Source organism: Talpa europaea (genome assembly GCF_964194135.1).
Source record: "Talpa europaea genome assembly, chromosome: 6".
NCBI lineage: Eukaryota > Metazoa > Chordata > Mammalia > Eulipotyphla > Talpidae > Talpa > Talpa europaea.
This window is the reverse complement of record NC_140072.1, coordinates 2,596,656-2,613,918: the sequence shown is the minus strand read 5'-3', so window position 1 is coordinate 2,613,918 and position 17,263 is coordinate 2,596,656. Positions and strand designations below refer to the sequence as shown.

At 56.4% G+C, this 17,263-nt stretch overlaps 1 protein-coding gene across 6 annotated transcripts in view; it reads right to left on the bottom strand.

Moving 5' to 3' along the window:
• Positions 1-17,263, bottom strand: part of ASAP2 (ArfGAP with SH3 domain, ankyrin repeat and PH domain 2) — a gene marked incomplete at both ends in the record, with an annotated part of 114,224 nt that overhangs the window by 8,127 nt on the left and 88,834 nt on the right. For 5 of the 6 annotated variants that reach the window (XM_084235005.1, XM_084235006.1, XM_084235007.1 and 2 more), the window contains 11 exons: positions 131-374; positions 959-1,072; positions 2,027-2,094; positions 2,593-2,708; positions 4,517-4,602; positions 5,582-5,771; positions 7,594-7,688; positions 10,847-10,980; positions 13,015-13,181; positions 13,262-13,310; positions 14,021-14,108. In XM_084235005.1, coding sequence (XP_084091131.1) covers positions 131-374; positions 959-1,072; positions 2,027-2,094; positions 2,593-2,708; positions 4,517-4,602; positions 5,582-5,771; positions 7,594-7,688; positions 10,847-10,980; positions 13,015-13,181; positions 13,262-13,310; positions 14,021-14,108 — 1,351 coding nt within the window. Of the gene's footprint in view, positions 1-100; positions 375-955; positions 1,073-2,026; positions 2,095-2,592; positions 2,709-4,516; positions 4,603-5,581; positions 5,772-7,593; positions 7,689-10,846; positions 10,981-13,014; positions 13,182-13,261; positions 13,311-14,020; positions 14,109-17,263 lie in introns of all 6 variants that reach the window. The other variant, XM_084235004.1, reaches the window with a different exon arrangement.

The following is a 17,263-nucleotide window of genomic DNA, read 5'->3' as shown; positions in this document are numbered from 1 at the left end:
AACCAGATAGCTATGAAGACCCCAAGTGGAGGCCAGCACCCCAACCTGCATCAGCCGAGGGCAAAGCAAACACACGCATCTACGGCAAAAACAACCACACCTCCGAGCCACAGCCACAACAGCCCAGTACCTTTGGCGACATTGCGTGGGGGCAGCGGGGGGGCGCCGGAGGCCGAGGGCTGGCCAGGGGGCGGGCTGCCGCTTAGGACAGCCCCATACGTCTCGTTCTGCAGCAGGCTGGGCGCGAAGCTCCTCTGCTTGTCCTTGGCCAGGCCGGCGGGGTCTCTGGCCAAGGACGCAGCGTTGGACGGAGGCTGGCTGGCCCCTAGCTGGTAGAAGCTGACGGGCCGGTCTTCTCGCCGGCTGGGGCTGGGCTGTGGAGGGGGACAGGCAGAGCGTGAGATACACTTACAAGAGGGACATGACCTCTGGGGATGACCTCAGGGCACCGACTCTGCCTGGGCCTGGGGGCGCTGGCTCTCCAGACGGTCACTTGCTTTTATCACGTCTCTTATGGAAACACACATGCCACAGAAAGCCATGGTTTACAAGGTACAAGTCTCCATTCCGTGAAGGCTTTAAACAGAGTGAGCTCGTCCTCGTGAGCCTGCATCCTGGTCCAGCCCTGCACTGCCCTTCATAAACGTGGTCCTTATGTCATAGTACAGGAGCCCTCTGGGACCCCGGCTGCACCCACCCCGACAGTCAGGATCCATGGTGTCTTCCTGTATGAGCTGGAAGTCCCGGAACTCCCCTAACTGGGGGCGAGCAAGCCATGGCCGGGCCTGCACCTGCTGCTGCAAAGGTTTTCCTGGCACACAGCACGCTGCTGGCTTACTGTTGTCCAGCTGCTCCAGCTGCTGCCACGGACAGTGGTACTTTAGGCCAGTACTTTAGCGCCTTGCCCGGCCTGGGGGTGGTGCTGGCCGTGGCCCCCACAGGCCCCGCCCACACAAACCTGCAGCTTCTCCTCCACGTCGTCGTCGCTCTCGTCCAGGTCCTCCTGGAGCAGCCGCCACTCGTACTCCACATGGACATGGGAATTGAACCTCCCCGACAGGGCTTGGGTCAGCTGAGGAGGATAAAGCGGGTCAGGGACGCTGCCAGGTCATGTGGTCCGCAGGCAGATCATGTGGGCAGCTCGCCCACCCACGGCCAGCTGAGCTGCGACGCAGCCCAGGCCCCAGCTCACGGGCAACCCTTGCAGCTCGGCCCATGGTGCCTCAAGACTGTAAAGTACGGTTCCCAGGCAAGGGAGAGCATTCTGGGTGCACAGAGAGTGTGATTCATCAGCTGCAACAGGTGTCAGGACACAAGGGCCTGCTCCTCTCCAAGGCCAGACAGTAGCTGAGAGGCTGGGGATGTGTGACTTTGGGTAAATTACTTAACCTCTCTGTGCCATTTCCTCACATGTAAAATGGGAAAAACGGGGAAAACCCTGTCCCGAGGCAGCGCTGGAGAGTGAACGAGCTAACAGAGGTGGAAGGCCTAGGGCAGCGCGCCCCCGGCCTGCACTCCACAGCATCGCCTCAGGAGCGTATCATCGGGCTCCCGCTGAGTGACCAATGCTTTCAACCCCAACAATAATTCTCAGAGCCCACTGACAGCTGTGGGCAGAGTGGACGGTGCTGCTGGGACTTCCCAGTGCAAATCCAGGTCTGCCTGTCCACTGGCCGCGCCAGCAACTCTTCCGCAACAGGAGAAGATGGCACAGGACTACTGTATGATTTGGGGGTGGGAAACGCAAGAAGAAAGCCAGCTTTGAGGTGCTGTGGCTTAGGGGTAAGCTGACAGCTCAGAGACCTCAGAGGACATGTGGTGAAGCCAGCTGTGCTGCCCAGCCATGCCCAGCACATGCTCCAGCAAGCCCCCCAGGAGCAGGCAGTCACCTCCTCTCCAGCCACCCGCTAAGTCTTCCCCGAGGGCATTAGGTACCGCACATGGCCTGCACCCAGAGGCTCCCAGAAAGTCCTCCTCAGAGGGTGGCCGCGCAGCCCCTCACTGTCCACGCTGCATGGACACTCACCAGCTCCTCACAGTGCTCATGCCGCAGGCGCTTGGCGATGTCCAGCGGCGTCTCCCCCGACTCGTTGGCTAAGGGGTGGGCGAGGAAGGGGTGAGTGAAGCTGCACGTGACCCATCAAGTCAGGGCCCACCCAGTCACGGCTGAGGCTGTCTCAGTAGGGGCAGGTAGCAGCGCATGCAGGCTAAGGTGAGCATGATGAGACAGGTGTGAACCCCGACACCTGGCTGCCAGTCACTGCCCAAGGCCTGGGCCCTGCTCTTGGAGGCCCCACGCGGCCTCCTCAGCGCCTTCCCTCTGAAGCCCTGTACTTTCTTCTAAACAAGTCTCCGGAGTCTGACTATCACCTGCTGTGGCTGGACCTGGCCCTCCAGCAGGGCTGGACTTTTTTCTACCTCCTTGCTCTTCATTCAACAGTTTTTCAAAAATACTTCTTGGTGACCCGCTTGCCGCAGGTGTCTCGGCTGGCGAGGCCTGCTGGCTGCCTGGAGGGGGGGGCCCGAGGCTGGACCGGGGGGCGGGGTGAACTAGCTTCTCCCCATGGAGAAACCGTGGAAGTGGGGGCTCACCTATCTCGATGGTGGCCTTGCCCCGCAGCAGGAGCTTCAGGCACTCGGCGTTGGCGGTCAGGCAGCAGTAGTGCAGGGCCGTGCTGCCCCTCCCCGTCTGCTTGTCCAGGTTCCCACTGCGGGCGCAGGCAGAGCCAGAGAAGGAGCCGTAAGTCACGGGCCAGAGGGCCAAGCACCAGGGGGAGGCGTGAGCCCCCTAATCCTGACACCCTCCCAAGGAGAAAGCCCCTTTGCGAGTCCAGCATCTCCAGGCTCCCCTGAGCTGGCCCCCCTCGGACTGCCCTTAAAAAACAGGCTAATGGGGGGATTGTAGGAGAAAGAGCTTCTTTTCTTTTTCCCCTTTTAAATTCCTTATCTGAGTGTAACGTAAAAAACAGTCTTTCCACCAGCAAAAACCCGGAAACAGTTTAAAAAATGAGTCCTCTCTTAAGCTGATCGGATTCCATAAGCGGCTCTTAGAAGCAGATGCTTGGGGGGCAGAATCATCCCACTTTGTGGCTTCCTGCATGACCTCAGCGGGGCCGCGTCTTCCACAGGTAGTTCCAAGAGCCACGGAAACAGGCCGTGATGTCCAGGCAGTGAAAAGGCACTAGAAGAGCCACGTTACCCCGCCCAGGCTTCTGGGATGTTCCCGAACAGCTCTGTTCATCGAGGCGCGGGGCCTTGCCCAGGAGACCAGGAGGCCAGGCTGTGGCCAGAGCTGTGGGGTCAGGGTGGCACATGGGTCTGTGGGGATCTCATGCTCAGTGTCCCCCATCAGACGCGCTCACATGCTGCAGGCAGGGGAGGGCAGGAGGGATCAGTTCTTCCAACGTCAGCCAAGCCAGGTGGCCTAATAGGTGCTGGAGCACCCTAAGGTAGACCTGACATTTGGCTCACTGGCGAAGTAGCCCTGAACTGTGCCATCATCACACTGGGGCAGTGCCCCCACATACAGTGGGACAGTGTGGTGGCCACCAGGGTGACGCCCCAGCGCCCCATGGGAGCTTTCAGTGTAAAAATAGCCATATTTTCTGATTGCTCCTCTTCTCAATCTGGAACAGAAACCAGAACTTTCTTCTTTTGCCCCTGAGAGTTCACCCTGAGGGAGGAGCCATCACTGGGGATTAAGTCAAAGGTCGGGGGCCCCCCGTGCCAGTGCTGGGCAGGCATCCAGACCCTCTGAGCAGTTTCCATGAGGGCGGCCTAGCCGACCCCCCACCCCCTCCGCCCAAGCCCTTCCTCACCCCTGCTGCAGGGAAGGCAGGGAAGGCAGAAGTGCCCCCACTTGGGCATGGCAGCATCTCCTGTTCCACGTGGGACAATTTTAAAGGCTTCTCCTCCTACACACCACCCCGGCAGGGGCGGAGAGTCAAGTGTCACCTGGACAGGCCTTCAAGCCCAGCTTCAGCTGCCAGCAGGCAAAGCACCACAGCAGCGGAACCGAGAAGGCCGCAGAGACCATGCAGTGCCGAGTGCACCGCACGCCCCTGCAAAGCCAACTTCTGACTCAAGGATGAAGTCAAGTTCTCCAACCAAGCAGTGGTCTACGCCCCGGAGTCCTGGTTTACCATCTCAGCTGGATCTGTGAGTCCCTCTACTGCTCCCCTCTGCTCAGGGCACCCTATTTGGGTCTTGTGGGACCCCAGACAGAGCTAGGGGCTTGGAATTCAGCAGGTGCATGGACTGGGGGTCTCCCTGAGGCCTGCCCAGTAGAAGCTGGACCCTGCGTGTCCCCCAAGGGTCTCTGTCTCACTCCAGGGCGTGTGGAGGGCTACACCGGAACACCCCAGGCCAGGCAACATCATCCTGGTCCCAAAATTAAACTTTAGACCCTGGAAGTTACCCAGTCTCAGCCACTCACCTGAAGCAATGATGCCTGCTTCCTCCCTTACAAACACCAAGGGGCAAAATCTGACGCTTCCCCTAATTTTAGGACACTCACCTGTTCTGAACCAAAAAGTCAACGATGTGAAGGGAAGTCCGGTCCACGGATCTGACAGCGAGATGCAGGGCTGTTTCATCTGGCTCCTGAAAACCAGAGAGGAACGAACATTCCAGAACCCCACAGCAACACTCAACCCTGGGTCCCCCACAAGAGGAATCGTGCACCCCTTTCCTCTTCGCTCTTCCCCAAAACACCACTCCAAGCTCTGCAGCACCTTCATCTCCACGCACAGGCTCTGCCCGGGAACACGCGCTAGAGGTCGGTCCCTCTGCTCATCTCTTCATGGGAGGCAAGCAAGAAATTCAGGGGTTTCATTCCAAAGTCCCCTCCATTTCTGTGTCCCTGGCCCTACACACAACTCGAGGCGCTGCCTGCCAGCGGGTGCTCTCTTCAGATCTTTCCACGTTCTCCTTATAGGGGCGGCGGTGCCAGCCCCCTGCCACTCTCCCCTGTGCTGGGCAGTGGCCCTGCTGCCTTTCCTGAAAGCAAGTTCTGGCAGGTGGGGGAGAAACCCAATAGGGGGTACTTTAGGAGGTGGGTGGGGGAGAGGGCTGCAGGCTGAGGAAAGATCCGGGAACAGGGAACCTAGGCAGAGGGGGTGACCCCAATGCCACCTGCACTGCCTGCTCTGCCAGCCCAGGCTGCCCCATTCTCCGGCCGGGACAGCTCAGTGTGGCTTTCGCCGCCTCTCGTGGCCTCACGCTGACGCGAAGGCTCCTGGGGTGCTCAGCCCAGCCCCATATTCTGGGGGTGGTGGTTTCCAAGGAGTGTGAGCGTCCACAGGGTGCCAGGCAGGCAATCAGGACTGCACCCCATCCTGAGGGAGGCTGTCCCCCTGCCCCCATAACTCAGGGAGCTGCTGCGGGGGGGTGGCCCAGGAGCCGCACCCCGCTGCTGAAGACAGGCTTCCTTTGGGGGGGCCTCCGAGGGGCTTCTCTCCAGGGCTGGCGCTGTCCCACTCTGGCTGGAAGCATAAACCGCCCGTCTGTCCCCGCGGCGCTGGTGCTGAGAGCCAACCCCCCCTCCTTTCTGTTTCTCTAGAGCAGCGAGTCCCGCTCTTACGTGTCCATTGGCCAGGGGGATCTTTTCCGTCAGGTCCACGCCGTCGGCATATGCCTGGAGCAACCCGAACACGTCTCTCATCTTGACAGCCTCGCAGAGGCCGTGCAGCTTGGCCGCGTGGTCCGCGTGCCTCTTCCTGGCGTATTTCCTCTCCATGTACTTGGCGGTGATGTAGTCCTTTCTCGCGTTCCTGCAATCAAGCACCATCACCTGCGGATCGCGCAGGGCCTCCAGCACCGGTCCAGCGAGGACACCCAAGAGCCTGCCGGGCCCGCGGCGAGGTGCGCCTGCAGGGAACCTCCTTGCGCCGGGAGGATGGCGTCGCCTCCCCCTGCAGGTGGGAACTGAGACCTCCCAGCAGGTGAGTTGTGCTCCCGCAGCCACGCAGACTTCTCACCCAGCAGGATATGCCAGGGAGGGCCGGCCCCCCAGGTCCCTCTCCTAACTTGAGACGACCCTACGTTTTCAGGTGCAGAATCAGCGGGGACTTCTGTGGCCTCTGCTGCCCACACCGACCCACTGCCTGTCCGCCTCCTCGCCCGCGGATGCCCCCAGGCTCAGAGAGGGCGCTCCCTCCGACCCCACCAGGAAAATGAGAACCTGCCCCTGGCGCCCGGCCTTGTGGCCTCAGCCCCACGCAGCCTCTCTGGGTCAATCTGAAACTCAAGCCTCACCCGGAGGGATAAGGGCTGCTTAACGAGCCTCGCACCTGCTCTCTGAAGCCTCGCATTACCCAGGCTCCTGGGAATGCGACACCACGAGCCTCTGCTACGGTCACAAGCGTAAGTGACTTAGCCCCAACGCCCACTAAATACCCACCTAAGCTGCCTGATGCCGAGCGGCTGCCGGCCGCGCCGCCCGTGCCCCCCTCCCGGCGGGGTAAGCGCCTTTACCGGATGCGGTTACCTGAGCGCCGGGATGGGAGCCGGGCTCAGCTTCCCAGCCACACGCCCCACAGACTGGTTACAAAAATCGGCGTTCTCTGCTTTCACAAAGGGCCCGAACCCACCGCCTAAGGGTCAAGCCCCTCTTTCCTGCCCCCGTTCATCAGCACCCTGCAAGCTTGCTAAGGGCAAGAGAACGAGGCGAGGCGCCTGCACAGACACAGGCGGCAGTCACGGAGGAGGACGGCCCCGCTCCCTCTTAACTGCTGGGCTGTGGCCAACCCCGGGGCCCTGCAGCACCTCCGCCTCAGGAGTCTCCCAAGGGAGGGGCTGTCTCTGTGAAAGGACTTTCCACTTCCTCTGCAGTTCCCCCCACTCCCCTGCCAGAACACTCTCCTCCCAGCTGCCCACCCTGCACCCGCGCGTCCCCTCCCTGGCCTGGGGACACTCCGCCCCGTCCTGCAGTCTGGCCTCACTCTGCCTCGGGCCGCAGCAGTGACCAGCCTCTGGGCAGCTAAGCCACGCGAGCCTGAAGTGGGCAGGACATGCACTGCCCGGGCAGCTGGTGGCCGTCCACCACTCACAGGCCAGTGTGACCTGGGCCATTTATGCTTCATCCCTAAGACTGGCAGGAATCCCTCCACTGGGCCAGCTGGGTGCGGATATGCCCCAAAACTTCTCAACCAAGTTTTGTGCCGACAGTAAAACTAAAACTTAAAACTTTTTTTTTGCAGGAAACAACACACCACATTTGCAAGGGCCTGGGAAAGAGAACGTGCGTAGTCACGCATCTCTGACAACGGATGGTTTCCACAGGCTCAGATTGGTGTGGAGAGGACCAGGATGGGAAAGTGACGGCCAGGCGTGCCGCGCAGGGCGAGGGAGAGCCACCGGCCACCAGCAGAGGGCGACGGCCACCCCTCCACGGACACAGACACCCCCATCTGCTTTGCTGTGGCCTCTTCCGAGAAAGACAGCCATGCCAGGTCGTCTGCACACCCACGGGGTAAAGTGACTACAGCAGGACCACTTCGGCTGAGGCTCTGCTAAGGACGCGGCAGCGGAGGATGCCCCCCGCCCCCCCCCCGCACCCCCGCCCCGCCCCGGCTTGGGCAGCCCCGCACTCACATGTCGCTGCCGGGGTTGGGTTTGACCGAGTCCTCTGCTGGAAGGCAGCTCTCCATGATCTCGTTGAAGCCCGCATTCCCAATGTTCTTGGCCAGCTGCAAAGACAGAGTGGACACAGGCCGCTCAAATATTAACGCCGCCCACGGCACGTGCCTCAGACACCTGCCGGCTGCTTCCTCGCCACTGAGAAATAGGCGATAGGTGGTTGCCTTTATGAAGACGGACAGACCCAAGGGTGCCCTGAGAGGACCCTGGTGCAGCAGTGCCTGTCACAGAGCAGCGTTCCTGTGGCGGGAGGGTGGGTCCTGCCCGTGCCGGTTATTTTCTCTTCCTTGTGCTGTTCAACGCGGTGGCTGAGGAGTGAGGGTTTGGGCACAAGGACACGCCCCTAATCCCCACACACTCAGCAAAGGGGGTTGGGGCAGATGTGGGGACAGGCCACACCCATGTGCGACCCTTTGTTTTTCTGACAACCATCGAGGAAGAGGCTTAGAGAAGGGAGCGTTTCAAACCAAGGCAGAAATTAGATGCTAAAAATATCTGCAGGTATTGATTAAGCAGGCTCTGCCTGACTCAATTCTCAGCCAGCTCTCAATGGTGATGAAGAAATCACTTCTTCAAACTCTAAACTAAACTGTATAGACAGAGTACATACAGTGTCTAAGGGACTGTACAGACAGAGGCAATACACCGGAGCCAGGATCAGAAGTCACCTCGTCTCACTGTCAGACGGAGATGATGCAGCCCTTCCAAAGGCTGCTGGGGCCTTCCTCCCCAGATCACCACTTACGTTCCTGAGATACGTCTAAGCCGGTCTAACAGATGTGTTGGGTCAGGTTCCTACCAGGCTGGGAGCCAACTATTAAAGGCCACTATTAAAAATTACACCCTATAGGGCCTCCCCGGTGGCACAGAGGTTGAGCGCTGGGTTGCGAAGCTGCCCGCGGCCTCTGCGGCGCCGGTTCGATCCCCGGCTGCTCCCCGGCCACCGGAGGAGGGTCCCACATGGCGCGCAGACCTCTCCTGCCTCCCGCTGCTCCCCTCAGCAGTGTCCTTCGGTCCTTCTGCCTGTACTGCTCCCCGCTCTGGCTCTGGTGAATTCTCTCACCCTCCCGCGCTTCTGACTGTACCCAGTGCATGTATAAACAAACAAAATAAATAAATAAATAAAGCATGCCTCTAAAAAAAAAAAAAAAAAATACTCTTAAAAAAAAAAAAAATTACACCCTATAAACGCATACTGAAATAAGTTACACTATAAACAAAGTAGTAGATACTCAACACTCATCACTTCCAGTGATTTCACCGCAGCTGTCACTGGTGGAGCTTGGGATGTGACTGTGCAGCTGTGAGGTGAGTTACTGAGGAGAACCTCTTCACCTCCACGCTGAGTGGCTCACACCCACAGCCTCAGATGGGTCCAGCAGGTCAGGGGAACAGGCCTGGGCTCCCCAAGGAGCTGGCTGTTAGACATCTGTGGGGGGATGGGGTGGGAGGAGAGACAGGAGTGCTCCCCATAAGGTAACGACTTGCTGCTGAGGCTGCTTACACCTTGGGTGAAGGGTGAGCTCTGGAATCGGAACACAGGGACACCGCCCCCCAGGACTGGCTCAGCAGTTGTATGACCTGGGTGTGTCAACGCACTCAGAGCCTCAGTTCCTCCTCTGTAAAGTGGGGAGGATACACCCAGGTCAAAGGGCTGTCATGGAGGGCAAGTGAGCTCACCCTTAAGAGCAGTGCAAGGTGTGGGGTAGAACGAGCCATCACCACTTTACGCTGCCTTGCGCGTCCATTCAGTTGAGCAGACGGGAGCGGCAGCATGGCTGGGGGCTTACTGAGAAGCTGGGTTTGTTGGAAAACAGGCTGCAAGGAGCCCAGACCTATGCCATTCTCAGCACCCTCAGCCCGCGGGCACACGCTCCACATCGTGGTGCCGATAGCATGTCAGCTGCTGCCCAAGCGTGGCCAGGGACGTGGGGGGGTGGGCCTTACTGAGTGCAGCTCAGTGTGGAGCTTGATGGAAAAGGGGTGCCACTAACGGAGTCACCAGAACCCACTTGAGTTCATCTCAGCTTGTCTTTCCTTGGAAGGGCCAGGAAGTGTTTGACAAGACAGCTGGAAACGCACTACAAGTTCAGCTTCAGATGCAGACCGAGTGGGCGTCTGTAAGATGCAAGGCCCCTGGGGCGGGGGGTGCTGACCAGAACGACTGATTTTCTGTCAAGGTTATTGCTCTTGACACTAAAATCAATGGTGCTCAATAGCCACTTAATTAATATGCACTGCCCAGAAAGAGCTTCAAACACGCCTCTGACCTAATCAGCAACTAGGGACTTCGAGCAGAGTCCCCGAGGCCCCCCTTCCAGGTAGCACTGCAGCTCCCCGCATGATATGTCTTGAAAACTGGCAAGTCACATCACAGAAACGCTTCACTGTCCAAACGTGACCTGCGTCATGCGGCTCCTGTGTTACCCCTGAACGAGAGTGGGAGATGGGCAGTAGAAACGAAGACCAGTGTCCCTCCCGAAGGGTCCCTCCCAGAGGGAGAGCTCGGGCCAAGGAGTGACTGCAGTCCCGCAGAAGCCGGCTGCCGAGTCTGGGAGGACGAGTCCTTTTCCGCCCGAGCCCTGGGCTCTGCCTCTGTCTGGGGCGAACCAGACGGGGCCAGCACGTGATGGCAGAATCCCAGGCCAGTCTCTACCCTCCTTTCTGACTTCATTTTATTCACTCATGAACTCAGCTTGGCAATAAGAAGCACCTCAACCAGCAGCAGCCGGTGGGAGGAGTCCGCAGCGCGCTTCTGGTCGCCCACGACCATCTGGCAACGTGGTGCCCCCTGCCAGCCCAGCGGAATCTCACATTCACAAAATGGATTCTCACAAGATGGATTCTCATGCCAAAATAACTCAGCTTTCAGGGGCCTCCCCGGTGGCGCAGCGGGTTGAGCGCAGCGCTGTGAAGCTGTCCGCAGCCTCTGCATCCGGGGTTCAATTCCTGGCCGGCCAGGAAGATTCCCACATGGTGCAGCAGACCTCTCCTGTCTTGCCCACTGTTCCCTTCAGCAGTGCTGTCGGTCTCTCTGCTGTTCCACTCCCCACTCTGTCTCTGGTGAATCCTCTCACCCTCCCATGCCCCTGGCCTGTACCCCAGCTCTTGTATACATAAAAAATAAAGCTTAAAAAAAAAACCAACCAAAAAACCCTCAGCTTTCAGGACCTCAAGTCCGGCCCAAAGTGAAGGACTGGGGAATTACCAGCAACTCAGATGTCCCTAAAACATCCAGCGTCAGGGACTGCATCCTGGAGTAGTGCACACCCAGCTCTCGGTGGATGCCGGAACATTCGATGCAGGTCAGAATGCCCAGGTTGGTCGACAGCCAGGTAGGATCTGCCGGAGAACAGAACTGCAGTGAGCAGACGTTGGGGGCAGAACTTCTGCTGTTGCGGACGAGGAGTTCTAGGCATGATTTCATGATCCTCGATGCGTCTGAGGCCCTCATTCATCCACACCTTCCACCAATTTACACACAACACACACGTGTGCACACAGCTGTCCTCTCTCCTCTCCTGGTCCCTCCACCCCCTCCCTCCCCTCCTTTCCTGAGAGGTGCTGTGTGCAAGAGGGGCACGGGGACCTCTAGCGGCCACGGGGCCCTCCAGGACCTTGCTGAGCACAGACCAAGGGCGTCACCAGGTGGTGCCTGCAACAGAGAGCGAGAGACATGGGGCCTAGTGCTGGCGTCTAGCCCGGTGGGGAACAGACTAAACACACACAAGCCTGCGTGTTCATGAAGATGCTAATGCAACCGGGAGCAAACACTGAGAGCTAATGCGGCTTCAGAAATGACAGCTGTGCTGCCAGACCCCCGCCTCATACAGGTGAGCGCCTCAGCAGGCCGAGGAGGCAGGAGCCTCAGGAGGCCGAGGAGGCAGGTGTCTTCACAATGCTTGGAAAGGTGCGGGGCCATGGGGAGGACACAGGCAGGTGCAGTCTGGCCACGCCCACATGCACACGTATCTGTGCCGCCCCTCACTGTACAGTTACCCCCTCTCGGAAGCCAAGCACACAGTAGGGACTCAGATATGCTTGACAGATGAATGCTGAATTTGCTGAAAACGGACAACTCAAACACACTGGCGTGCTGGCAGAGCCCACAAGTACCTTCCTCTTTGAAATAATAGCTTGTTGCCCTAAGACACTCATGGCAACTATGTAATTATGGCAACTGAGGTCAGTAAGATCACCGGGAAGTTACTTTTCAAGTGTTCAAGTTGTGAAAGACGTCATCTACCTGAGGAAACACTTCCGGGCATCAGCAGGGCATGTCCCCAGCCCTCGCAGCCGTGTCTCCTGCACCCTGGGTCGCTCCTGGCATGTGGGTGGTCACAGGGCACTGAGCCTACTTCCCGTCAAGTCTTTGCCTCACCCATCTCGCCTCAGCCTTTTGAACAAAAATGTACCTAACTTCGACTTCTAGATGGAAGTCTTTTAAAAGGCCACGTACTGCTCTGTCCTTCTCTTAAGAAGCAGCACGATTCAGCACGGGCCACTCTCCACCTCATCTCCTGCCAAAAAGGTATTTTTCAAGAGGTTCAAACCTCAAGAGGTAATTCCTCAAATGATGCCCAGATCTAGTCTCCAGGGGAACGGGAAGCTCACGGCCCTTCTCGGCCATCCACTCTGGCTCTGTTTTGTTTGCTTTTCAAAAAAATTGGCATAGAATTAGAGGAACGCAAAGGCAAACGGCCACCCTAAGCCACCACCTTTCCCATCTCACACGCGTTCAGGAAAGGCTGGCCCACGGCTCCCTGGGCCACAAGACCACCGCATCTTAACTAGAATGGAAGACAACTGATTGCTGTTAACACCAGCAACACTGCCGGCTTTTCTGAAATGCAAAGGGAAAGATCTCATTTCACAGAATGTGAAGGGTGGGAGGGGCTGGAAAAGAATCTCCCGGCTGCTGCATTTTCCGGCCAGGAAAACCAGAGTCTAACAGTCGGGGGCTCTTCCAGGCCACCCACTTGACAGCACCTTAGAATCTCTGCAGCGTCTATGCAGCGGCAGGAGCCTGCTAAGTCCCATAGGCGCCCGACTTCTGGAGCCAACAGCACAGCCGCCACTGCAACCCTACCCTCGTTGTGTGTCTCAGCTTTCAACCCCCGAAGAGCATTTAGGCCTTGTTAGCGATACTGGGCGATCTGCACGCGGTCCTGTTCCGAAGGCCGGGGCCCATGCCCCACCCTTGCCCTAGGAGGTGCACATGCTGACGGGCCGTGTGCTGGTGAGTCGGGGTGAGGGGCGGCCAGGCTGTGCTAAACTCAGTGCTCGGGAAAAAAAAGGGGTGATCAGACTGGGTTGTGTGCAATGAGCTGTGGGGCCTGGGGGGGCCCTGGGGGGGTTGGGGAGGGCCTGGGTCACCTGGCGCCCCGCAGTCGCAGCACACATCATTGCCCGACATCCGCTGCACTTCAGAGATGATCTCCTTGGTCAGTTCCTGGACGATGTTGTTTTCTCCAGTGTTGTCATCTCCCTTAAATGCATTGTTTAAAGCTTCTTCTTTGCTGTTCTGCAGCACAGACATCCAGCTGGAAAATCACAGTGGGGCTGGGTTAAATCCCACAGATTGCTGAGCCCCAGCCCGAAGCCCCAATGCACAGGAACTCACATTTGACATTCTTGCTCGTCCTCGGCCTGGAAGTGGTACGTCCTGTCATCTGCAGGCGAGAGGATTCATCAGCTCTGAGCCCAGACTGTCACCCGCACACAGTCCCACAGACCTTAACCTCGGGAACAGTCTTAACTCTGCTGGGAATGGGTGAGCTGTACACAAACATGCTCTCATGCTGAGGTCCTTCCATGCGGCTGAGTCGCTGGTCTTTGTGGTTTTGTGATGCAAATTAAAGAATCTGCCTAGTTCTCCCTCCAGACTAGAGACATGCAGCTCCCCTCAAATTGCAGCTATTCCAGGAAAACTGTCACTATCCTTTCAAGCTTGCTCCAGACTTGGCCCCCCAAAGTAATAGTTAAGGCCCTTTAATAGCAAAAGCCTTTCTAAAGTGGGGAACTGAGATGTTTCTGGCCTACTTAGGGAAAAGCCAACAGCTGGCTCTGTGGTCATTCTTTTGTGTGTGCCACCAAACAGAACAGCACACAGAAGCAGAAAGATGAATTCTGCGGTGCGCAAGATAAACCGTCTCGGAGACAAGACTTCAAGGCCCCCTGGAGAGGCCAGCACCGGGCAGCAGTGTTTCTCACGCAGCCACAACAGCGGCAGTGGGGAGGGGCAGGAAGGGAGAGGATGCCGCTAGAAATCCAGGCGATTTCTCTGAAAATCAACTGCTCACAGTATTTGAAATAGGACTGGCGCCCCAGGAGGCAGCTTGCCCTCACTGCCTGCGGTCCAGCAGCTGAGAAAGAAACTTACGTGAAATAAGATCAAAACACTTCTTCTCCTCTGGGTTAGTCTTCACCTGGCAGGTTAACAGGTTGAGCTTTGCAGGAGGCCGGTTAGCCTGTTTGGAAACAGAAAGATGAGGACACTGGGAAGGAAAGCCAGGCAGCTACACTCCTCTTTAGGACACGGCAGCCGGGGGTCCGGGGGTCTGCACGAAGTCCTTTCAGAGCGGACTGCATGCAGGGAGGCGCAGGGTCCCCAGACCTTAGCTCTACTGGAGAAGGGAGCAACCTTCCTGGCAATGGGTACCCACAAACCCACTGAGGGTTGTGGCCTCCCCAAGATCAAAATGTTCCCAGACTAAAGCTCCGAGACAGTGCCGACTCCTGCTCCGGACACGGGAACTTTGCTGGTGACCCGGGCGCCCCGCTCCATTTCTGCCGATGTTAAAAAAACTGTTTTTCTGAGTGTAGTAAACACTTACTGGGGAAGTAATCTCACTGAGCAAAAATGACAGAGACATAATTTTCTCTCCTTTCTGAAGTGATGACAGATACTAGATCCATAATCCTGAACGCCAACCATCTGTCACTTACGTTTCAACAGAACCCGCCCCGCTCACACACGCACCCCCTCAACAATGCTAACGAGCGATCACACTACAGTATTGCCAGAGACAGGTCAAAAGTGGCTTATTTTATCACCATTTCAAAAACTACCACAATTAGTCTGGGAAGCAAAGGGCAGAGGATGAGAAGATTATTTCAGGGGAAAAATTCTGAATGGCGAAACGCCTCGGAGAACTCTCCAAATATGAATGGGCTTATCTTCCCATCTGCCAAGTGGGTGAAGAAAGAGAAAATAAACATGGCTTAGACGCTGGTCGTTCTTGTTCGCCCCTCCCACGGCCAAGAGCCTGCAAGAGCTTGGAGGTGGGATTAACCTAGATCCATACAGGCGTCTACACTGGGAGAACCTCCACTCCCCTCCACTAAATGCCCCGGGTCAGGCTGAGGAGTGTGTCTCCAACAAAACAGGCCCGAGCCCTGCTGTGTCAGCAACCTGGGTTGGACAGAGTCTGGATATCAGCAGAAGCTGGATAAACAGGGCTGTCTGGACTCTCCTGGGCTGTGGCTCCTACCTGAAGCCTAACAGAATCCCTGGCACGTCAGAAGCCAGTGCTAGGAGATGCCAAGCTCTGCCTCAGTTTGCAAACTTTACTTTTCAAGCAAAAGCATCCATCAATCTAACCTTTACCGACAGAATTACCCAGGGCACCCGAGAACCTTAACACAGGTATCGGGCCCTAAAATCTGTCTTTTCCATCACCTCCCGTGGTCACACAACTGTGGGGGTGCACTCGGCTGGCATTCCTGCTCTATTCCAGACGGCCGGTGTCCACAGGAGCAGTAAGCAGGCCTGGTGCACTTTGGTAAACAGAGACAGGTTCATGGATGAGGTGACTTTGAATGATCGTATTAGCGACATTTATCCAGCTATTACTGATAATGACACAGTAATTATTCAATTAATAATATTATTTTGTAAAATTATGTGCTTATAGGAGGCAAGGACTATTCTAAGCCTCTTTTTATTTTTCTAAATTGAAGCAGTACCGGTTTACAACACTGCACGTGATCCAGGGCACAGGCTCACACCCCAGAAGTATGTCGCCACACCCACCATCAAAGCACCCACAGTTCTTCACCATAGACCACTGGGCCCTCTCCCCCCTTTGTTTCCGCCCCCTTTCTCCCTCCCCTTCTGTTGGCCTCAAATCTGCAGATTTCCAAGGTTTGTTTGGTTTAGTTTTTGTCTGTTCCTTTGTTTTGTTTCTTGACATGAGTGAGACCATCCGGCATTTGTCTCTCTCCTTCTGCTTATCTCACTTTGCATTACCCCCTTCAGCTGCATCCAGGTTGTCACAAAGCAAGAGTTCTAAGTGTTTCTAACGAATTAATTCATTTAAATCTTCTACCGGCTGGTGGGGTAGGGCCTACTCCAATTTTGCAGATAAAGATACTGGCTTGGAGCTGCGGGACAATTAGGTTGAGGTCATACAGCTTGGGCGTGGTGATATCCACCCTTGCCCGAGCCCATCCGGCCCGGAGCCACCCCCCTCCCACCCTCCATGTGGCTCTCCGCAGAGCAGAGCCACCTCCTTGGATTCATCTTTAAGTATCTCTTAGTGCAGCAAAGAAGCACGTTTAAAAACTAACCTCTGGCCTTTCTGCCTCTAACTTTTGCTCTTTCGATTCCCCTGTGCTACAGGAAAAGTGATTCTTCTTGCCGACTCAACTACCATCAAAGACTTCTTACTCCGCAGTGTATGAACACCACCCCCAAAACAGGGCCAGTGACCAGTGTCAATATCTTAAGTAAAAATTACAAGGAGAAATGTGCCTACATATTTAAAAACAAGAGCCTTCAGAATGTCCACAAAGCACAGATGCTGACCATCATAACCTGTATCAGCTGTTTTCAGTCTCACAGTCACAACTGTTTGCTATTTGTTCACTCTGATTAAGGATTAGCCGATCAGAGCTGTAAGAAAAATTTGTGGGAGAAAAAAATTAAATAGACAAAATCTTATCCACTAAATTTCCTCTCTGCTGCAACTTGGGAAAATACAACGCCATCATTTAATTCAGGCAGAGACCAGGTCTAGTCACCAGACGGTGAATTTGAGAAGCTCTGGGTCAGCAGCTCAGGAAGGAGGACGCAGACCCAGAGACTCGGGGTTTGCCTGCAAGGCAGGAGTCGCCCGGGATGCTCCCATTTTATTCATGTGATTTTATTTTTTCCCAATTTTCAGGCGTTTTGAAAGGAAATCGACATTCTTCTTTCTGCATGATTGATGATTAAAAACATTTTTAGATTGTGTAAAAACCAGTGGACATTTCTTCTAGCTTAACACAGTCTTGGCAATGTGGCAAGCTATGATTTGGCAAAGAGGACACCTAATTAGTTATTTTGTCCCCAGGATCACTTCTTTCCACTGCCAGTGGACACAACTGGCCTTGGCTTGCGGGGATACCAACTTGGCGTCCATGGAACTCAGACCCGCGTTCCCATGACCTTGCCACTGGTGTACAGAACACCACAGCCACTTCCCCATGGCTGCCCTTCCTGGAAGGAACGGGTCCTTCTAACTGCAGAGGCTCCCTGTGTCTCCATGACTTAAAGCCCAGACTCTCCGCTGAGGCCCAGATCTGCAGACGCCTGCCTCATCAGTTACGTCTTTGAAAAATTCCCCTTCCCAGCCTGATGGTA